We start from the raw sequence: 23,567 nt of genomic DNA, 5'->3' as shown, positions 1-23,567 counted from the left end.
TGAATAGGGCCAAAAGTAAGCCTTGTTTTTCCACTCTTGTTCTCTTCGTTTTCTTTCCATGGCTTACTTTTCCATGCTGGCAGACCTTCTATCCCTTCATTTTCCTCTCTCCGCTTCCCTCCCTTTCCCCCTCCCCCTGCTTTCTCTCCCTCTGCACTTTGTGAACTGCTGCTGCAGTGCTGAAGTCCAAAGTTCAGTAACTTGCTAAGCACAGAGATAAATATGAACCTTGGAGAATTTACCAATGTAAACAGATAGCCAAGGGTCCCTTTATCAGCACTGGCTCAGGACAGTCGTGGGGGGTCCGAAGTGGCTCAATTTTGTATTTTGTTTTTTTTGGGGGGGCGTAAAGGCGGGAGGCTGCGCTGTGCCCGCTGCTGACAGTCGGGCGTGTTACCTCAGGAACATGGTGTAGGGAAGCTGGAAGCAGGATAACGTGGAACTCAAACCCAAAGAACTGCAGCCTGAAGACCATGGTCTCGAAGCTGAGCCATCTTCAAGTGGAGCTGCTGGGAGCGCTGCTGGAGTCGGGGCTAACCAAGGAGACCCTGATCAAGGCACTGAGCGAAGTGGAACCCTACATGCTCCAGAGTGAAAGTCAGCATGCTATCAATGCCCTGCAGACAGAGAAAGGGGAGTCCTGCCCCGAAATCCCCAATCTCCCCAATGGAATGGGGGAAACCAGGTTGTCGGAAGATGAAACCTCTGATGACGGGGAGGAATTTACCCCTCCGATAATGAAGGAGCTGGAAAACTTGAGCCCTGAGGAGGCTGCTCACCAGAAGGCTGTGGTGGAAAGACTATTACAGTAAGGAAATAATTTGCTGCTCCTCTTTGCTGCTCTTTCTTGCATTCTCCCGCTAAGTCTCTTTTCCTTACCTTTTATGCTCAGCGTGCTCACAACTGATCTAGCTGCAGAGTTCCATCCATGCCCGACTATCCCCCCAGAACACTCCCCATACTCTTACAGATGCTCAAACTTTCTCTTTTAATTTCACTTCAAATGCATAAAGGGAGCCACGAAGCCCGATTACGAGTTTGAAATGCTTGTATCGTCAGGCTCGAGAACAGTTTGTGGGCTGCGTAAGTTGCATCTTTGACTAAACGTTAGTTTCCGCCATTTATACTTTTACTGGATTGAAAATTTCAGTCATCAAGGAAAGAAAAAATAATATCTGGTCACACTCTTAACAGGTATCATGTTAGCCAGTGACTTGATGGTAAAGTGAAGCTGTGAAGTTTCCCTGCTAATTTTAAGGTGATAAATATTTTTAACTTTACTGCTCTCTGAAGTATTGATGGTCAAAGACAAACCAAGGGAACTTCTCATCCCACGAGTGCTTAGTAATCCTGAGTTCAGTGGAGATTTTCTTGTAGAAAGCACACAAATCAAATACCTGCAGTGAGGCAGAACCCACTGCTTCTACCATCCGCTCTCTGTCACAGCCATAAAGTAGATATGCAGCAACAACTGCAGGTTTTACACCCACACTATTTTGCCTTTGCATACACGCATTTTTAATACCAAAAGACAGGCAGAGCTCCCTAACCACTAAGTCTTGTGACAGAGAAACATTCAGTGGGATTACCATTTGGCATTCTTCATGGGACAATATTTCTGTGGGCAAAGAGATTTGCCCAACAAGGATCATGTCCATCCAAGCAATCTAGCACCTCAGAAGCAGAATCTGCCCATCTGTTTTGGGGGGTGGACATTCTGAAATCTCAAGCTGACAGAAAATCCAAGACATAGCAATGACCTGCACCTAAAATCTTCACTAAAAGTGAAACACAGAGAATTTCTCAGGCATTGCTGTCTCCCTCCTCTTCACATGCAAACAAAATAAATATTAAAGGTAACAACAAGAAGCAAAACATCAAATCTCACCAGAAAGGCCAAAGCCAGAAAAACAGCAGGTCAGAGTTAGCACTCACCATAAGTACTTAGGAGATGGAAGATGGCGGACTGCGAGCTGAGACAGCTGCATCCAACAGAGGTAAATTCACTGGATCAGCTCCTACCCAGGTGGGGAAAGCACTCCTAATAATTCGGTCTTCTTTTGGGGCCAGTCTCTCTTTCTTCTCTTCTGCTCTTCCATCTCTGTTACACCTTTTAGCCTCCTTTGTTCCCCTTACCTTTCTCTCCCTCATTCTTTGGACCTATTCCCTCTTCTCTCCTCAGTTTTGTCTCTGCTGCCAATCCTCCCCTTTTTAATGTCTTCCTAGCTAATTTTTCTCTCCCTTCCATGCATTTCCTTCCCCTCACCCTTGCCTCCTTCTCATCTCCCTGAGTCTGCGTACAGGTCTTGGGGTAGTTTGAGACCAGTGGCACCGGGCGGGCCCTGGCTAGTTACTAATTATCCAGTGGCTTTATTATTTCTCTTTTGTCTTATAAATTTATAGATGAAAAGCCCCTGATAAGCCTTTTGATCATTAACTTCCGATCAGGTATCTGTCCACAAGGGAGACCATGGAAGCTGAAGAGGAGCTCCTGGCTTTGCCCCATTTTCTTTAATGAATGGGTGAAGCAGGACTTCAGTTCTATCGCCTGTGATCTGAGAACAGGCTCACGTATGGAGGGAATTCCTTCCTGCCAACTTCACTTTAGCACAATTTCTGGTTTCTGACCATCTCTGCCTTCCTAGGTGCTTGCTACTGTTTTCTCCTGTGCATGTTATCCGGCTCAGCACAAGACTTACTTCCCTTGCAAACCTGTGACATTAATGGTTTCTGGCCAACAGTCCCACATCTCTCTGCAGACAGTCAGTTGAGTAATACTGCCCTTCTACAGAGATTCTGTGACTTACCTAAAACCGTAAGAGGGTAGAGAAAAGGATAGGTGAGAACCAGAGTCTCCTAAGCCTTACCCTGGGTTGTAATTACAAAGCTTTGTTCTGAACCTCAGAGCCCACATTCATCAATCCCAAGTACCACAGGACAGAGCAATGCACCAGGAGTCCAAAAAGTTAGAAGTGTATTTATGGAGGAACATAATAGATTAAAACTATTCAAGGTAAAGTGAAAACACTGGGAAGTCTGTATTGTCAAGTATCACATTGTATAGATCTTTGATCAGAAAATATATTCAAAGCAATTTTATGTCTGAGAATCTATTCCAACTATCTGAACCAATATCAGGGCTTGATAATGTCTAAGCAGTTGTTGCTTACTAAAGCTTTTTCTTTTTTAAGAATAAACCTTTCCATTAACAGATGCCAAAAGGTAACGTCCTTAAAATAATACTGTAATTACAGACAGGACAGAAGAATCTGTAATAGGAATTACTCTATAATAGAAATTACTTCTAGCAATGAATAAAAGGAAGGAAAACAAGAAATCTCCAAGCCCAGGTATTCCCAGTGGAACTTCAATGATTGCAAAACTACCTATTTCAGCATCTACACAAGGATTTCACGTCAAGAAATCAGATGGAGGCTCTTTCACCTTTAGAAAGAACTTTCTTCAGGCTAACAATCCCTGGCCTGATATTGTAGACCACATTCTAACAGAGACATTGACTTGTGGGCAGCTACAGGCAATACAAGAAAGTCTTTGTGGTAACTGCAGGTATCACTCTTTTAGTAGTACCAGAGGGAGTCCATTGCTAGGCATCCCAGGAGATGGAAAGGAAAAGTGACAGCACCAAGAGACCCAACACATCCTCACAGGACCACTGAAGTTGGAAGTGTGGTTTTAGAAGCACAGAACAAAGCTGAGTAAGCTAGGAATTAGACAAGAGACTTCTACACAGCTGGGTGATCCTATGGGCACCTATTACACTTTGTCCCTGCAGAAAACAACTGATAAGTTGACAACAGTTCAGACTAACGCTTCTGTAGTGAGGAGTGGACATTTCATAATTTCATCCCTAAATGTCTCATTGATCTTCCATAAATTTGCAATTTGAGCAACAACATTCCTTCTAGATCACCCTACAGAGAGAAAGAACAGCCTGGTATTACCTACAGAAGGCAAGAGAGAGGTGTCCTTGGGAGCAGGGACAGATCGAGTTACTGCACGTCCAGAGAATGGCGAGAGGTTTAGCAGCAGTTCACCTGTAGGGCAAGGAGCAAAATGCCATTAGGAAAGAGAGAAATGGAGATAAGCAACAGGTTTCCCCTAGAGGCAGGGTCAAAAGCATGCCTTCCTTGAGGGAAAAAAGAAAAGCCATGATAAAGAGTCAATATCTTCCTCACGTAAACTGTCTTCGAGTTGCTGTAACGGGGGAAAGCTGAGATGAAGCTGCCACACCCCTTCCATTTCCACATATAAACCAAGATGAGGCGAACCAGGCCAAGTTCATCAGAAAGGAAGCCTGTCCATGGTCTTACCTTCCCTGCTCTCTGCCCAGCACGGCTCCAGGTGTGCACTGGCATCAGTGAGGGCTTCTAGCAGGCTCCAGAGGAAAGGCACAGAGCACGATGCTGAGAACTTCACCGCTCTGAACCTCTGCGTAAGTGAGCTCTGGTCCAAACAGCGATTCAGAACCTACAAAGGATTCTCCTGCCTGAGAATCTGAGAACAAGAAAGAAGGAAAGGAGAAATAGAGGGAAAAAATGGGAAAGAAGAAGGGAAAGAAAGGAACAAAGGAAAAAGAAGGAAAAGTCAAGAAGAGTGAAGGAAAGAGAATGTCCCCCGAATGTTACATCTCCAGCTCTCTGGAATGGGTTTTCTTTAATGCTAACAACTTGATATTTACTTTCCATTTAAATTTGAGATGTTGCTATAAATTATCAACCAGCCTCTTGTTCCCTTTGAGTTTATAACTAACTACCTGGGTTACTTATTGTTCAGGTAACAAAAGGGAGGTGAAAACGCCCTTAAAAAGTGACCTCAAAACTAAGAAAATGGGAAGCTGGAATGGAGAGAAGACCCAGGCCCCTGTGGCTGACAGGAGTCAGGGAGAGGGGCCATGCTCAGAAGCTGAAAGCAGGACTGAAAGCAGGACTGAAGGCTGAAAGCAAGATTTGGGAAGTAAGCATTACGTGGAACAATTTCCAGGAAGAACTTAACATCTCCAAAGCAAGAATGGGATGGAGAGGTAGCTTCTATTTGGGAAGAATGAAGATTAAAAAAGCAGAAAACGGGCTTGCAGGTAGAAGAGAGCTTGAGTGAGGCACACCCAGTTCTAACTCACCGTGGAAGTGAGATTTTAGCACAGCTAAACAGGAAAACTGACAGTCAGTGACAGTCCTACCACTGCTGAAGGAATTAAGGTTTACCTTATGATGTGTGTGACAACGATGCAGACTCTGCAGGTGGAACTGAGCATCTGGGCAACAGCTCATTTCAGGGTTCAGCTGAGCAGCTGCCATTGCTTGTTCTGTGATGTAGTCCAGGGCCAAAATAAATTGCTGCACTGATATTACAGCCCACGTTTTGATGATGTACAGAGTAGTTAGGATTACATACAGCTATCTTATGAAATTATACTGTGGTAAGATTTCCCTGCAGTGTTTTCCCTTACAGAACCCGCTCTGCTTTGTCTCAAAATAAAACAAACAAACAGAAAAGAAAGCACAAGGCTTTGAACTACAGTGAAAAAGAGACTCTCGGATTCTTCCCGCTTTGTTCCTACCACAAAGAAGCAAGGATCTTGACAGGGAAGACAGAAGTGACTCACCATCAGCCTGCAGGAAGGAAATCAATATGCAACAGTGGTTTCCATCAGTAATGACACAGTCCCTCCTTTCCCCATCTGAGCCAGAGCTCAAATTTAAGAGAAGAGATCACAAGTAGGAGCCTTTTCTGTGTAGAGACGTGTGTAACAAATTCAAGGCACATGTGCTGGCTGGAACATATCACAAACACTGAGGGAGGAAAGACACCGAAGATGGAAAAGCTCTGCAAATTCAGCCCAACTTGAGGCTTCTGAAAAGACGAAGATAGTTAAGGGAGTAGGCTAGAAGACTGAAGCTCTGTAAGCAAGTGTACCATCATAGCAGAGAAGCAAATGGTCCTAATTTAAGAAAACAGATTCTTCAGAGAGCTGTAACCAACCCTGCTTCCGCCATACATACAATGGCAGCAGAGCTTGCTCCTTGGACTACCCAGCCACTGCGAAAGGCTGTGAAGGGAACAGAGATAAGGGTATTTGCACTGAGAGAACAGGTGTGGACTTTGTCCTGCTTATCACTTTGCAGCCTCTGGCAACCTATTGAATCAACAAAGCCTCCAACGGTACAGCTGTTGCCAGTTGCTCAGATCTCTGTATTCTTGCAACACATCACCCATAATATTAGAAATATTTTTTCATCCCCGTTGCTCCTTTGATGCTGGTGTTAGATGCAGCACCATTGTACTTCTACAATGTGCAAACCTTCTCCACCAGATATCCTGCATACAAAAACAGAAGGATGCTTTGTTAAAACTGAACCAGAATCTTTTCCATAGAGGCTCCTGAGTTGATTGGTTCTAGACTGCCTGTTTTCCCATCTTTCTATTTTTACTGTAATTTTCAGCCTCAGTGAAACTGACAAACACAAAGAAGTCGCAGTCAAAGTCACGTTGTCTGTTCTCACAAGTTCATAGAATGCCTCAGCTTGGAAGGGACCTTAAAGATCATCTAGCTTTAACTCCCCTGCTGTGGGCAAGGCACCCACTAGATGAGGCTGGGCCCCATCCAAACTGGCACTGAACGCCTCCTTAGGAACAGTTGTGGATATTCTAATCAGAGGTCTTAATCAGAGATTCACGTGCATTATAAAATCTCAAATCAGATTAGCTTCAGGTTTTCCTCCAGTTGTTCCCCCAAAGGATAGTGGCAATAGGAGGAATTAATAGGTTGCCTGTTCTTTATAGCGAGTCGGAGTCTGAGTGGATCTAGATGTTAATCAGATGTTAATAATGCAAGGCTGATGCACATAATGCCAGATTGCTTGGTGTATACATATTACATGCATAGCTGTCCTCTGACAGTTTGATGAAAGCCTGTTTTCACTGCCTGAATCTCTGCCATGTTTCTCATCCCTGACAAGATTTAGGGAATGAGCTAGGTTCAGCATAGTAACACAGTGAATCTGCCTTGGAAAAATGAATTGCACCTATCCCAAGCACTTATGCCTTGAAGAGGACAGAGAAGAAAAGTAAGAAGAGAATGGCAAGATAGTTGTCATCTCTGAAAAATAGATACCTGTAGTCATAACATACCCAGCTGAATGCTGAGATCCAGTGTCACTTCTCTCCCCACAGCATTATTCACTAGCAGCAAAAAATGCTTTATTACTTCCCAGCAGAAAGGGATGTACATTCCTTGTCTGTGTCACTTGTCAGCACCTTCTATCATTTACAGATGGCAGTTGCCTGAAAAGAGCAGGGCAAAGCCTTGTATAAAAATAAGCACAGATGGCAAAGACTGCTGCCGTGTTTTTGGAAAGTTCCCCTGATAGCCAAAGATGGCTCTTTCTAAGGGGAGATCAAAGTGCCTACAGAGATCTGCTTAAAGGAAGCTAGATACATCTTTTCCACCTAATTTCTGACAGATGCTGTGCCCTGGCCACACTGAGAACAGCTCTCCTTTCTCCAGCCAGTTAACATCCCTGCCTCACTTGCAGTGGTGCTGACTGATATGCATGGTGCACCTAGGGAAGCACCAAGCTCCTTGGAATGCGGGTCTGCCGAGTGCAGGTGCTACAGAGAGCTCTCCTGAGAAGTATTTTCTGCTCCTTCCAGAGAGGATCCCTGGCGGGTAGCAAAGATGGTGAAATCCTACCTCCAACAGCACAACATCCCTCAGCGCGAGGTGGTGGACACGACTGGTCTGAACCAATCCCACCTCTCACAACACCTCAACAAGGGCACTCCCATGAAGACCCAAAAAAGGGCAGCCCTCTACACCTGGTACGTCCGCAAGCAGCGAGAGGTGGCCCAGCGTAAGTACAGCAGTAATTGTTCTGCAGTTTCCAACTTCATAAAAGCCTCTGCTCTCCCTTGCTGATCCTTACTGCACATTTCTATCAAGGAAAAAAATGCAGGAAAAGCCATTTCTGGAAGCAAGCTTAGAGAAATCCACATCAGTAATCAGTAAAGTGAACCTAACCGCACATGGAAAAATGCCCCATCACAAAACAGCCTGCAGTTACCCACTCCACCCATCATGTTGCTAAAGAGATGCAAACTAACATTATTCATTTGCCATTGGAGCTTGAAATCCATCCTCAGACTAAAACAGTGTGCCTGACACATCACAGACATTTCTCAGGCATTTCTGTCTGAGCACCAGGCTGCTACAATTTTCAGCTAAAGCAACAGTTCCCCTAGCTGCAAAAAGCAGCAAACTATTGTACTTGCTGTAACAAACCACTGCTGGCTATCACCTCACGCTCCAGGCCCTCTCTATACAGACACCCACTGGCAACCCATCACTGCAGCATGCACTTCTATATTCAAGAACCTGCCTGCAATCTCTCACTTAACTTTGTATTCATGAGTTGCAATTGAAACGAGACTGTCAGCCTCTGGGTTGTTCTGGAGAGCAGGACCCCAATCATACTTACTCTCAAGCCTCCCACATCTGTTTTCACTTCCCCAAGGTGGGAGCTGAGATGCAATGCAAGTAAGAGAAGGGGTAGGTCACCACAGTCCTGCTAGGAACATCTTAACTGTTTTAGCAGATTATGGAACTTGATTTCTGCCCCTTCTAGATTCAGCCCTCTGTTTTCCATGACATTTCCTCTAAACTCCCTCGCCCTTTTGTGCCTGCAGAATTCACACATGCTGGTCAGGGGATCTTGACAGAGGAGCCCATGGGAGATGATCTGCCCACCAAGAAGGGACGAAGAAATCGCTTTAAATGGGGTCCTGCCTCACAACAGATTCTGTTCCAAGCCTACGAGAGACAGAAGAACCCCAGCAAAGAAGAGAGAGAGGCACTGGTGGAAGAGTGCAACAGGTAAAGAAGGGTGTCTGAAGAACTGGAGCAGGGCCTCTGCATGCTTGGTGTGCTGAGGCCCACATGAAGCAGGCTTGTGGCATCAGCCACATTTGAATCGAGACTCGTGAGCGTTCCCTGTTTGCTAAGGATGCAGTAATGCCCCACATCTCGCTGTACCCAGCAGGATCCTCCCCTGTGGTGTGTAAGACCGCCGTCACTTTGGGGCTGCACACGTACTGCGTGCCTTTGACCGAGGCAGACTCAGCAAAACTCTTTTTTGTGCTTTCTCCTAACAGAGCAGAATGTATTCAGAGAGGCGTTTCCCCATCTCAGGCCCAGGGTCTGGGCTCAAACCTGGTGACCGAGGTGCGAGTTTACAACTGGTTTGCCAACCGCAGGAAGGAGGAGGCCTTCCGGCACAAGCTGGCCATGGACAACTTCAGCGGGCCGCAGCCCACCTCTGCTCCCCCTCTCACTCCTCACAACTCCTCTTCCCTTCAGCCGCCTCCTGCTCTCTCACCCACCAAAGTTCACGGTAAGAAGCAACCGGAGGGAGATCTGAAAGGGAGACAGCAAACCCGGCCCTTGACCTAAACGCCCAGAGACCAGCATCCACAAATGCAACCGAGCTTAGCACTTGGTGAAGTGACTCGGTTTTAACACAGAGTTTCCCCCTGTTGTGATGCAGGAGTGAGGTACAACCAGCAGCCAGCCAGCGAGGCAGAGTCCTCCAGCAGCAACCACCACGGGAACAGCTCCATGGTGACCACCCAAACCATCCTGCATCAGGTTTCTCCCCCTGGGCTGGAGCCCAGCCAGAACCTGCTGAGCACAGACACCAAGCTGGTAAGTGACGTACACCAGAGCCCTGGCGACTAGAGGGTGGCCACAGGGGAGACTCTTCAGAAATGGTATTTCCTAGAATGCCCTTTAAAACAGCCGTATTACAGATAGAGGACAACTGCCTTGCACTGACTTTGCGATATGAGAACTCTGGGGATACCCATGCGCTCCAGACTGATGGGGGTTGGGATGACATGGAAGCACAGGCATTTCTTTAATACTAACCCAAACAACCTATTGTGGAAAAACAAACAAACAGCACAACCAACACCAAAAGAACACAGCTCCAAGTGTGACACGATTTGATTTCCTTCCTCCCAGGAGGCTCTTTTCTCATCTCCCTTTCCCCAGTCACACTCATCACCTCTCTCATTTGAACACTGTATATCCCAAAATAGTTGAGCAGAACCAATGAGATTAACAGATCAGAGACCAGTTACACCACTGAGACATGTACTGGATGTCCACACTGCAGCAACCTGCCTTCCTCAAAGCAAGTTTCCTTCTTTCCTTCCTTCCTTAAAAAAAAACAAACCTTCCTTCCTTCCTTAAAAAAAAAAAAAAAAAACAATAACTCTTTCCACTTAACTAGCAATTGAGCATTAGGGCAACATGACTGGTCAGCTTCAGTTTCCATGTGCTCTCTTGCTAACAGGGTTGGCAGCAGTTTGCATTAGTGCACATTGGCCCATGGCACAGCTAAGTTCACCATAAATCAGTTTGATTTAAATCTTTTTTTCTATTTTCTCCTCAAAGAGTAAAGTCTTGCATGAGATGCTGAAAGTCTTCTAAAGCCATCTTCTAGAGCTGGTATTTGTTTGATAATTTGTCCCACCATTTAACCTGCTGGTGCTTTCTCTTAGTAAAGCATTCTTACAGATTTTTTCTGAGGGGGAAAGAAAAAGTATAGTATAAATCACTGAAATTTCTCCATCAGCCAATTTATCTGAGTGCCCTTTTGCCGTTCCACAATATCCCAGCTATAGATCTCTACAGGGCCTTGTAAGTTCAAACCCCATCAGAGCACAGAGAGGTGATGTGCTTCATTTCAGAGGTCAAGAAAACAGTCCAGTTATCAGATTTCTTGGTGACTCGAGGTCACAGCCTAAATCAGCAAGACATCCAAGCACAGAATTTGCCCAACAGATATGCTTCCCCTTTAACAGCAAGGAACTGTTAATGTAGCCTGAAGAAAATATTTTATGAGGAAAAAAAGAACAACTAAGGAATATTTTCAGCAAGCCCTTTAAAATCTTAATCTGAAAACTGGCCACAAAAAGACACTCGCTGAGAGGAAGGGAAATTAAAGGCACTTCTCAGAGGAAGGGGTGAACAAGGAAAGAGGAACTCCTTGTTCCTTGTGAACTCCTTGTGAACAAGGAAAGAGGATTCTGTAGTGAGCTTCCTTCCAAATTTCTCTGGGCATGGCCCTCTTCCCTCAGTTGTGAAGCAGAGGACAAACTTTCCCTTCAAAGGGAGTGCAGTGGGACTGACCTCATCTGCGTTTGTACAGCTCTCGTAGTCTTTAAGTACGAAAGAACTATAAGAGCAAGGATTTCCTCTTCATATTTCAACATCTGACCTTTACTGGTTAATTGATGAGCATGAGAAAACAGAAAGACTGCAGACAAGCAAAGGTGAAGTGTTTCCAGTTAGCAAAGGGTCAAGGGCAGGCAGGGAGAGGTTGCTGAGAGCTTTGGGACTCTCCACACTCAGCCTGCTGCAGATGGCTTTTCCACTGTCCTTCTCTCACACAGATCTCAGCTCCCGGAGGAACTCTGCCCCCCGTCAGCACCCTGACTGCCCTGCACAGCCTAGAGCAAAACCCCCATGCGCTGGGCCAGCAAACTCAGAACCTCATCATGGCCTCACTGCCCGGCGTGATGGCAATCGGAGCTGGTGAGACCTCATCCCTGGCGCCTGCATTCACCAACACCGGCGGCTCCACCCTGGTAATAGGTGAGCAGTGTGCTTGGTGGGTTGTTGGCTTTGGTAACTCTGCTCAGCAGGACTCTGGTGCAGAGCTACATAGAATTGCCTCCCTCACCCTCAGAGATAAAAGCATTCATTTGGCACTGAGACGCACCTGGGGAAACGGCCACAAACACTAAGGATCTTCAACTGCACTACTGACAAGTACCCGTGAAATTAAGGGACAGACATCCTTATTCGTGTTAGAATCCAGTCACACAGAAACTCAAGTCTTGAGAGCAAGGGATTCTGTGATCTATTCCTACGCCAATGGTTTTTTTCTACTGCTGTGCCTCTTCCCAAATATAAACATAATGCCAGCTTTCAGTTAAGGGAATTTAAGCATGTTCACAGTGAAAGACAAAACATCCTGTTCTACTTCCTGCAAAAAGCACATGCAGTCATCACTCCTTTTTTTTTTTACTTTTTTTTTTTTTAATTTTTTATTTATTTATTTTTTTTACCTCAACAGTTTTTCTGGACCGCTATCAGATTTCTTTTCACTCCAGGAAAAACCAACTGCCAAAATGCATCTCATTAGAGAAAGGAGAATAAAATGTGTGCTCTCTTCTTACCCTTTCTTCTCTGGAAGAAAGAGGTCCTGTTTGTCAACAACCATAAACCAATTTCCACGTCCCAATTTATAGCCAACATTATGATATTGATTCCAATTCTGTGCAAGCCAAGAAGAAGAATAATTAAAAGAGATTTCCACAGTGTTAACATTCTCTCAGTGCTAGAGAGGCTTGATGAATAGGGTGTAGGAACATACCCTACATATCCAGGAATACGGTATAGACAGCGGTGAGTACTGATGAGTGACACCTTCTGCCTTTCTCACTGGTTCAAATTCCAGAATTCAGCAGCCCAAACAAAATGAGCTTAAACTTCATTCTGTGTGGCTGGGCAGCTACAGCACAGTCATCTGTTACCTACAACTTAATATAAAAGGAGAGAATAAAGGAATGAGACACTGAGATGTTGCTCTGAGTTCACTTCTGAGCGAGGACTCCCCAGTGGAAATCTACATCATGTTATCACTTAAGTGGGAAGCGACCTGTACTGGTACAACAGGAGGCACTGCAGGAACAAACACGGGAAGTCGGAGGAGCTTTTTATAGTAGCTGCCTGCATTATTCCTTTTGCACTTACCTGCTTCATTTTCATAGGCATGAAATCTACTCCCAGTCACAGCGAACAAAGGGGTTTCCTGCAAAGCAGAATCTGATCCCACTGCTCCGACAGAACTGCTGTGACTGCTTCAGAGGCTCCTGTTGCAGAGCAGCCGCTCCTCCCATAGCGTGCAGCGCCGCTGTCATCACTTCTTGTTTTTCAGGCCTGACTTCAACCCAGCCCCAGAGTGTACCTGTGATAAACAGCATGGGGAGCAGCCTCACCACCCTGCAGCCAGTCCAGTTCTCCCAGCAGCTGCACCCGTCCTACCAGCAGCCCCTCATGCAGCAGGTCCAGAGCCACATCAACCAGAGCCCCTTCATGGCTACCATGGCCCAGATACAGAACCCCCATGGTAAGAGTGCAAACTCATTTGCTCATACAAAACAAAACACTTTGTTCTAGAGCATTTGCTGGCTCTGAAACTTAATTGCTATAATTATGACATTATTTTCCTCTTGCATTCATCCTCCTGCCCCTCCGTTCCCAGTATTTCAGAGACAGGCAGCAGGTCTGCACACACGAAGAGAGAAACTCAGCCAAACCAACCTCACGCAAAGCTCCAGCTCCCACATGATCTTGTTGGGTTTTTATTTTTTGTTTTGTGTACAGCTCTCTACGGCCCCAAGTCTGAAGTGGCCCAGTACACACATACAGGCCTCCTCCCACAAACCATGGTGATAACAGACACAGCCAATCTCAGCGCGCTGACTAACCTGACACCAACTAAACAGGTAACAGCCTTAGCACATGTGTCCCCCCCACCTTACAGCTGCATCAGTCTGCTGGGAGCTCCTTGCTTCTCAAAGAGCTTTTGGGTGTGTGGTCAATGCCATCCCAGCAGAATGATCTCATCTCCTTGCCTTGCTGGAGACATTAGAGCAAGCTTCTCACTGCACCATCAAGGATTTAATCTCCTTGGAAACAGCACCTGCTCATTCTTTCTAATCCTCTTCCCCCACGTCTGTTAGTAGGGATGAAGAAACCAGGCACTGTTAACTCTTTTCTCCAGGCATTCACATCTGACTCAGAAACCCACACAGACTCTGGGATCCATACACCAGTATCGCAGGCACCGGCGATACACCTACAGAACCAAGACACAACCATCCAGCACCTTCAGTCTGGTCCTCGCCTCACCTCAAGCCCTGCTGGTAAGAGGAGCAGCCACTTACTCTCTTAAACATATATTGCAAATAGGTGCACGTGTGAGGAGGAGACTGCACTGATTATTTGTACTTAACTTCTACTTGTGCTTTTAACAGTGTCCTCCAGCAGCCTGGTGCTGTACCAGAGCTCTGACTCCACCAACAGCCACAGTCAGCTGCTGCCATCCACCCATAACGTCATTGAGACCTTCATCTCCACGCAGATGGCATCCTCCACTCAGTAACACCAAGACAACCACCCAAAGGGAGCTGCCAGGACAAGGCATAAGGCGCAACTCCAAGTGTGTTTGCCGTCACTGTCACCACTGCCTTCCACTGGAAGGAATGGTTGCTGCAGTCAGCCAACCTCCAGCCCCTACTGCCTCATAAATCCCTCATTCAGCTGCCTCCAGAGGAGATGGCTCAGGCTCAGAGCAGGAGCTATGGAACAGTGGTGCCAGCACTGATAGGATCTACAGACCCCCAACACCAAACCCAACCCCACAAGCCAGCCTAGAATGACCAGACATCCCTGTGGATGCTGAAGGAGTGCTATAAAGTCAGAGATCTGACTGGAATACAGCAAAAAAATGCCAAGATGTATGTGGAACTTTGGTTCTGCTCACCTTCACTAGGTTGGACCTGTACAAACCTGCCTACACCAAAGTAAGCCATGCAGAAAAGAGAAAAATTGAGCTGTCAAAAAAGGGACACCATCTTTAAAGCACTCTCCTCCTCCTTTGATGTAAGGAAACCTGAATTGGAATTATGAGAGATAATATCAACTTGGAGGCAAGAGTGAGAACCTGGCTTCTGACTTTGCAATGAAAGTCACCAAGAAACTGGATCAGGAATGGCTCAGCAAAAACCTGTCAGTACAAGATCATGGACTACAAGCTGTAAACCCCGTAATTAACCACAAAATCCCAAACATTCTCAGTTCAAAATGACCTACTCTAAAATCATGCTATCCTAGTGGAAATGGCTTGGTTACTTTTTTTTTATATATATAGCTCTGCTTTGTTTTAAATGCAGAAATTAAAGTTTAACAGCAGCAAGGAGACTTCAGCTCTCTGCATTAACCACGTGGATGCTCATCTCACACGTTCTGCTGAGCGACCCAGGGATGGCATTCCCCACAGGTCCCTGACACTGCACAACATCCAGCGGGGCTCCATGCTCCACAGACAGCAGTAGTTCCCTCAGTTCTCTGTAACAATGCCAACTTGGATGGATGTTACAGAACACTGTTCACTCCTGCCTTCCCTGTAGGATAGATTCTGTAGTTCCTGATATGAAAATAATTCCCCCGGAGTCTAAAAGCCTTCTTTGCACTAAATGAAAACTTTCTACATACATAATTCCTCTTCTAATTATTCCCCTCTTCTTTATTTACTCTGAATCTTTATATCACTGACATGGCATACGAAAAGCCCCAATTAACATGTTTTTGCCATTGTGATAAGGGCTGTTCTTGCTACTGTGAGCAGGACAGCAGAACATGCTCAAGATTCTGAACAGATTAAGACACATGGAACAATTAAAAAACAGTGAACTCTTTGGTTATCATGCCTGGAAATTTCAGTATTGCAGGTAACATAACACACAACAGTTTGTGCCTGCAAGAGCTTCCTCTAGATACCACCAAGCACCAGAAATTAATTTTGGTAACCAGGTTCTCCAAGGAATTTTATGCAAGGATGATTTCCTAATCGCCCACGTGCATTACTTGCAAATCAATTTTAACTTCCATTCAGAAAAAGCAGAAACAAAAAAACATATAAAACAAGGCAAAAGATGTTATGCATTTGACATTCGAGGTGCTAGCTTCAATACACTGAAGTTTTAACTGGCCATAAAACAAATAATTTCGGTCAGGTCCAGATTACTTCCAAGCCAATTTTCTATTTCATCCATTTTTTGGATGCCAAGTGTGTTCTCCTGAGTGACAAACAGCAAGGATCTCAGAATAGGAAGGAAAACACCTTGTTTCCTTCCTGTGTTCAAAGAGCATCAGCACACTATTTTGGTTTCTCTAATCCAGCTTTTAGGTCTCCTGAATAGAGCCAATGAATTAGACCTACTGAAACTCAACAGGAGCAGAGTATTGATCCGAATAACAGGTTGTTTCTTGGAATACTGCAGCTGAAACAGGCAGATAAAGAGCTATGCTAAGTGCCAAAACCCACTGCGTTTCACAGACAAAACTCATCTGAAACAAAACAAGGTCTGAAACTCAGCAACTGAGATTTAAGTATTTCCTGTACCAATTTCACAGCATTGATCAGCAATCAAACAAAAAACCAACTTCAGCCCGTTTTGTCTCTGCTGGGGGAACTATTGAACACAAGAAAGCTGCTGTCCCACAAATCTGCCAAATTAAATAAGACTAATAGTGAATAAGAATTTAATAACAAAAAAAAAATACCCCAGAAAACACTCTAAGAGAAATTTAGGATGCAGAACTGCTGGTTTTTAACAACCTCAAAATAAGCTCACTGCTACCTTTGTTTACACACAGGGGCCCTGGAGAGGTGTGGACTACAGAGGGATCAGTAACAGGGCAGGTTTCAACAGCAGATCCTTACCATAATCATAGAGGGGGAAAAAATGGAGGGGGGGCGGGGACTGACATCTGGTAATGCTTTTCAATAAATGAGTTTCCCACAGGCAAATCAAAGCAAAAAAGAAGTTGACCACCTGCTGCCACGTAAACCAACTTCAATTCATCATATGCTTTCTCCAAGAGACAAGATTTGGTTTCAGCATGTGAGAGAACAGATCAGAAGGGATGCAGCTACGATTACACCCCTCCACCACACTGGTCTGTGCACAGTATTTAATCCTGTCGCACTAGGACTGCAAGCAGCAGCACAGATAACTGCTGTGCTAGGAGAAAAATGCTCCCCAAGGGAGGTCAGAACATAGGAAGTCACTTTAATTAGACTCCCAGGCCACAGAGCTTTTAGAACATAAGCTTTGCAAATTAGTTCTCCCTCATCTGCAGTAACTCCATTCGTTTTTTCCCAGCATTCATCACAATCACCTGCCCATCTGCACAGCAAAGCATTTATTCTCTCTCTTTCTTCTTTTTCTTCTTCTTCACAGCTCCTGGTGACACTGTGTTGTTATCTGTATGATTGCTGTCCTGTCTCTTGTGTTGTCCATTTGCAGAATCCAACCATGGCAAATCTCTGCTGTCCTGGTCACAATCTGCTGGGTCTATTATTTTCTCTTCAGTTTCGTTCTCTCCCTTTATTTTCTTTTTCTTCTTTTTCTTCTGTCTATGCTCCACATAACCCTGACACGTATTCTGGCTGGAATCCTGGGACAGTGCAGGAAAAGCACTTTGCTTCAGAATGTCTGCTGCTGACACAGCAGCCTCCTGGTACTTTTGCCACTCTTGGTCAGTGTCTGAGTCACTAGAAAGGTAATAAAAGGGAAGGAAATTATGCTACATGTTTGCCTTGAATTCATCCAAAGCATTGAAAGCAGAACTATCTAAGATCAGAACAGGGAATGAACAGCCAGTGGATCCAGGATTCCAATGCTTACAGTCAGCATTTAAAATTGTTTACATCTCCTATTTGTATTAAAAAAAAAAAAAATAGAAAGAAAGAAAAGAAAATTGCTGTTTTCAAGTATCAGTCATATAAACACACCACTTAAGCTCTTCAACTTTCTAATCCCACGGGAGAGTTTCTGCTGCCTCTGAAACATGAAAACAAGGGCTGGAATAGCACTTGAGGAGCAAAGCAGCTGACAGCACCTCACCTGGAACTAGGCGGCCGTCTCCTCCTTGGGGCAGGGCTTTGCTCTGATTGCCCACAGCCTCCTGGGACAGAGGAAGAGAAGAGGCGAAAACCTAAAATATGTATTTAGAAAGGAATTTTAGCCAAAATACGGAATAAGTGAGAGCAATCCACAACAGTCTCCCTAGGAAAGCCTGCTGCTGTTAACAGATGGCTACACTTGGTAACAATCATCCGTCAGTCTGCAAAGTTAGGACACAACAGTCACGACAAGGAAACGGCCTTTACTGATGCTAATAAACCCTGTGCTAGTGCTCTTCAGCCAGTAAAGAGCTAGAACTACAACTGGCACTGGACAGGATCCATCTCACTTGCTATTATTTGATTAACTGCATCAGCAAATGGCCACGACTTGGACGTGACAAGACTAGCACTCACCATCATCTCCACAGTCAGACTGCTGCACATGAGCTGGTGAAGGTCCTGATGAATCCTTCAAGACAGTGATGACACTAAACAGAAAACTCTGGTTAGATGTTAGATAGGTTTGTACAAACTGAGCTAAAACTGGAAATTCATAGGAAACGAGACCAGGGTGCTGTTATGGTTTCTTATTTTTTTTTAGTGAAGTTTCAATTCCCTGCTTGCAGAGCAGACCGTGCCTCCTCCCCTCAGCAACATATGCCACAAGAATGACTTAGTTCTAAAAGCCAACTTTAAACACCAGGAATTCTAGTTCCAAGGGTGATATTTACACACATAACAAAGACAGCAGCAGGCCCAGACAGATGCACGCTGCCAGTAAAATCCTGAACTGCATACAGCTTTAGGGTGCAAGAGAGGAAGGTTCTTATGTTTGCCTTTAAATGATGATATGGTACCCAAATTCTTCTTCTTCCTCTCTACAATGCATTTACAACCGAGGTAAATGGAGACTGGCAGTGTTGCACAGGAAGTCATTACCAGAAGGACACAACAGGTGAGCCAAATTAGTTCACAGAATATTGGAAGTTTGCATTAAATGCAGAAATGAAGGAATTGAGAAGAAAACAATTTCTCCAAGTTGCACTCAGATCTTTAATTTCTTGCTTTTAGCACACAGAAGCATCACTGCACTCTACCCATACAACAAGCCTTTTTAGTATGACATGCCAATACCTGTCCAGCATTGCTCCCAGTTTCTTTGCAACATGTGCTCTGAACTCTGGTGTGGTCTGTAGCTCATTTCCATCCTCATCATGGTCATTCACCTCACGTCTGTTTAAAATAAAATAATGATCACCTCCTTCAAGAGCAATAACATCCAATACTCTCAAACAGGAGATAGGGGGCTGTAAAATCTCCTACCCTGCAGTAACTAATTCATGTTGAGTTGATAAGGGACAACTGCCAAGTAAAGCAGAAGAGCTCAACAGTTCAGTTCCGAACAATGAGCTAAACATCATCCAGCCACCTCCCTGAAAGCAATAGGATGATTTTCTCATTGAAATAGCCTGCAAAAGCAAACAAATGATGGCAGGACATCTCTTCTCTGGTAGGAGCTTCTTGAGTACATTGCCACAATTCACGCAAAATCTGTCCCAGGAGAAAGGATGGCACTGAGCTGCAAGGCTGACAGCTTTTGAAACCAAGCCTGCAGAAATGCTGCAAGCTTACACAGGTCAGCACCCCCTTTGCTATAAGGCACTTAATTCAGACACTGCTTTCCCACCCAACAAATGATTGGCTTTGCAATCACATTGTTATTATTTGCCCTTCTGTATATAACCCTCCATTCTTTACATGAGAAGTTTTGTGATACATAACTATTAATTTTTGCGTGGCAGGGGCATGGAAGAATTAGAGCTTTTCTGACAACTTGAACTCATGCTGAAACTGCCAGCAGACATTTATTTTCAATTGCTTTTGCCTCACTGTTAGAGGGATGAGGAATATACTTCCAAAATAACTTCATTAATTTATTAGAATTAAGCATCACTGCAGATTACAATTGTACCAAAGGCTTTCCAGTACGAGGCAATGCAAGGCATTAAGTAGCACACCTCAGGTTTTTCTTCACCAAAACACAACCCCGAAGCCCGCAGAGCAATACCTTAGGCTGGGCCGAGCAGCCTGCCGCTGATCCTTTGGAAATCCACCTGCCAAAGGAAGGACTACGTGAGAAAGAGCTGCGGCCAGAGCCCGGCACAAGCAGGGCACAGCCCGGCCACCGCCTCGCCCGCCACCGCCTCGCCCCTCACCGCCTCGCGGTTCCGCCCGCCCCGCCGCCTGCTGCTTCGCGCAATCCCAGGCCGCCTCCCGGAACCGCGCTGCCGCCCCGCCGCTGCTCTCCGAGTCCGAACTGCTGTCCGTGCTCGTGCCGTCCCTGGGCGCCGCCATCTTGGAGCCGCGGAGCATGCCGGGCGCTGTAGTCCTCCCGCCGGTCCGCCGGCCGCGGGGCATGCCGGGCGCTGTGGTCCCGCGGCGCGGCGCCCCACGAGATGGCCGCGGCTGGCGGCGCGCGCCGCCCTTTCGGGAGCGCTCCACCGGGACCGCGGCTCGCGTCCGTCCGACGCCCCATAGCTGCTGCCGGGTGCGGGTGATGCGGAGCCTGCGTTCTCGGCTGTAACAGCACGCACAGGTAGAGGGTGAACACAGACCGATGGTGTCGGAAAGACGGCGTCGCTTTTGTGGTTTTAGAAACAGGCAGAACGCTTGGCAGTAAGGATCGAGGGAGGCGGCCCAAGGCTCTGCCCGTCGGCACGGAGGGACGCGTTTCGGGCATAAGTGGTTTCTCACCACTTTGGTGCTGTATTGAAAACTGAAAACTGAAGTGAGCCTGAACTGAAGGAGGTCTTGGAAACTGCTCCTCTTATGGGACAAAGGCAAAAAGCCACAGATAAATGGGAACTCTTGCATGGCAATGTCAAGGAACAGCATTTCCAAATGCGATTTAATACTGAATTAAGGTGCAGTTATGTTGAAAATACTTGTAAAATGGAGACTTGATGAGAAAAATGCTGATGTGGAAATTAGTGCGTTGGACTCTTCATCTATGTATCTCTTTGCTAAGAGAATTCTAGGAGGGGCTCTATACACAGCATAAATATTTGGAGCCATAAGTATGGTGTGAGCCTCATGAGTTAGGTCACGAGAAAATGACGAAATCCAAGTCATTTATTCTCATACCCACCATGAGAGTGAACCAGCAGCCAGCCTATGGGGTGTCTTGTCTGCATGTAATCAATTACTGGCTGCCAGCTACACTGAAAAATGATGCACATAACACCATGAGAATACACATAAACAGCACCTCCTCATTACAAAGGTGATGCTGACTTTTTGAAAGCTGATTTCCTTGCTCAGCAAGGCAAGTATCCCCTGGCATCACTTAAAGCCATTCAGTTTACATTCACTGTCACTGGCAGAGAGTTGCTGAGTGTTCCATGTACGTTCCCCGCCTGAATACTATTTCAAGTAAATTTGTTCCTGTTAACCTTATTTTAAACAAGATTAACATTTACATTCTGTTCTTGTACGCCATTCTTTCCACTCATTCAATCTTACTGATTCTCCATCTCTGGATCTTTTCCATTTTAAAAAGAAATTGGAACAAGGGAAAGAAGCAGAATGAGGGAACTGTAAATAAAGCATTATAGAAATTCATAATTATATTTAATTTTTCTGAGACATAAAACATAAAGAGTTAAAATGAACACTGGGGATTGAAAGTATTCCGTGGCTATGTTGAATACAGCATTGCTTCTTTCCAGGCTACTTTTGTTATCATAAAATACCCAAACAATAAAGACTATTCTGAGCATTGCTCTTACTCGTGATTATAATACCCCAAACAACTTCACTTATACTGAAATGCCTTTGACTGTAGACTTACATGCTGACTACTCTAAGCTGGTCCAAATTTCAGAAGCTCATCCTCGTTTTAATCAGCATCTGGAGGATACATTTACGCTTCTGGGGTCCCATTAACCTCTCACTCATTTGATACTATATTGAGATGCCAAATTTTTGCTTACATGCTGAAGCTGTGCCAAGCCATGCTGCTTTATCTTCCCAGCTAAGGAAATGTTCACAGGCAGCAAACACACAGCCTGTCCTAGGCCACAGGCACTGCCGCTTTTGGACATGAGCTTCACCAGCACCACAGCTACAAGTTTCCCACTGCAGTACACCAAGTGTGTGGCAGTTCTGGCAGTGCTGCTGGATCACTACCTTGATACAAGCTTCACCAAGCCAATGTGCTACTGGAAGCACGAAGGCTGAGCAAAGCATGCTTTTACACTGAGCAATTCCCAGCTGGCACATCTGAACCTGCCGTGAGACCTGCGTGTTCCCAGGCCTCAGACAGCATCCCTGGTCTCTGTAAGAAAGGCTCCTTCGGCATTAAGCCCCACTGATTACCTTCACTCCCTTAGCTCGCCTCTAGTGGGAGGGCACTGGGATTCGGGCTGGGATTCCCCGTACCGTCAGGTGCACGCAGAGCCGCAGTGCCGTCACGGCAGCGTGTGCCCGGCAGGGACAAAGCCCGGAGGTGCCGCCTCGGTGCCTCTCCCAGCTGACAGCTCCTCAGCGCCGGGCCCGTCCTCTCCTCCTCAGTTTCTCACAGCTAAATAAATAAATACCTCCTCAACGCTCTTTGCTCCCTTCTCGGAGCAGCTCTTGCTCAGACCGCGGCACTCCGCACCCCTTCGCGCAGCCTCGCCGCCGCTTTCCTTTCTCCTCCGCTCCGCCCGGACATTCTCTGCCGCGGATGACGCGCAGCCCGCGCTCGTCGCAGCGGGAGGCATCGGGACACAGCGCCCGGCGACGAACGGGCTGCGGGGAGAGCAGAGCCGAAAGTCACACGGGGAGCCGAGGCAGCGCTACGCGGCGGCTGAGCCGGCTGTGCTCCCGGCGGTGCGGCCGGGACAGCTTCGGGACGGCTCGGTGGGAAGCTCCGTAGGACGGCACGGTGTCACAGCTCGGTGCGGGCGGAACGCGGCCCCGCGGAGCGGCAGCGATAGGCCGGTCCCTTCCGCCGCGCCGCGCTTCCGGGGCGATCAGGTGACGGCGGCCGCGGGCTGGGAGCGGCTCTGCGGATCGCCGAGAGCGCCGGTGAGCACGGGCGGGCGGGCGGGCGGGTCTGGGTTCAGGTCCGGATTCGGGTTCGGGCCCGGCTGGAGGCCAGGGAGCGGGGGGAGCCGAAGCCGGGACGCGGCGGTTCCGGAACGCGAGGATCGGGCCGGTTCGTCACCGGGGCGACCCGGAAGGCCGGAGCCGTTCGCGGCCGTTGTGACCGACCGGGACGGGGGGCGCCTCGGCAGCCTCGGCCCCCGGGCCGGTGTGGGCAGCGCGGGGTGGGTCCGGCACGGGTTTCGCTCCGCTCCGCCGGGCCCGCGGCGCCGCCCCTCCTGCCCGACCTCCGGCCCCGCCGCCGTGCCGGGCCCGCGGCCGCCTGCCGGCGCTCGGTGGCGGAGCTCCGTGCTTCCCAGGCCGCGTCCGGAGCCCGCAGCGCAGCACCGCTGGCCGCTCCCGCCTGGCTGCGGGCAGGGCCGCCAAACGGCTGCCGAGTGCCTGCTCTGGTTGCCCCGCGCTTGCCGAACCGCGGCCCCGTTCCTGTTTTCTCACGTAGCGCTGCTAACGCGGTCAGCCTGCTTACAGATCGTTCGGTGTTTTACATAACACCAGGCCAGGAGAACGCTCGGCTCCTTTACCCAACTGCTTCTATCGGTGCTCTTTCTTGTTTAATTTTCTCCTTTAGACTTATTGGTAAGAGAAGAAAATCTTTGTTTCGACATTCCTAGGACATTTTCTCAGAGTATCACATTT

General features: G+C 46.9%; 2 protein-coding genes across 3 annotated transcripts; one reads left to right on the top strand and one right to left on the bottom strand.

Annotated features, from left to right (window-relative positions):
- Window positions 1-473: 473 nt before the first annotated feature.
- HNF1A (HNF1 homeobox A) lies at window positions 474-14,252 on the top strand (the record flags this gene model as incomplete). Of its 2 annotated transcripts, none has more annotated exons than XM_079543749.1 (10): window positions 474-808; window positions 7,672-7,871; window positions 8,704-8,890; window positions 9,169-9,407; window positions 9,561-9,718; window positions 11,473-11,674; window positions 13,023-13,214; window positions 13,472-13,593; window positions 13,872-14,013; window positions 14,125-14,252. In XM_079543749.1, the coding sequence occupies 10 exons, from the start codon at window positions 474-476 to the stop codon at window positions 14,250-14,252; spliced, it is 1,905 nt and encodes a 634-aa protein (XP_079399875.1). The 2 variants fall into 2 exon arrangements, with proteins under 2 accessions (XP_079399875.1, XP_079399874.1); XM_079543748.1 differs by having other exon boundaries at window positions 9,540-9,718.
- A 2,825-nt stretch (window positions 14,253-17,077) lies between these two features.
- On the bottom strand, window positions 17,078-20,138 carry LOC306952914 (protein CUSTOS; the record flags this gene model as incomplete). The annotated part of the gene is made up of 6 exons (XM_079543689.1): window positions 17,078-17,429; window positions 17,782-17,872; window positions 18,198-18,271; window positions 18,918-19,016; window positions 19,852-19,897; window positions 20,000-20,138. 6 exons carry the CDS (start codon window positions 20,136-20,138, stop codon window positions 17,078-17,080), a joined length of 801 nt encoding a protein of 266 aa, XP_079399815.1.
- Window positions 20,139-23,567: the final 3,429 nt, after the last annotated feature.

The sequence above is a fragment of the Tetrao urogallus genome, assembly GCF_951394365.1.
Source record: "Tetrao urogallus genome assembly, chromosome: 17".
Classification (NCBI taxonomy): Eukaryota; Metazoa; Chordata; class Aves; order Galliformes; family Phasianidae; genus Tetrao; species Tetrao urogallus.
The sequence above is the reverse complement of the archived record's forward strand: the minus strand, read 5'-3'. Positions and strand labels throughout refer to the sequence as shown.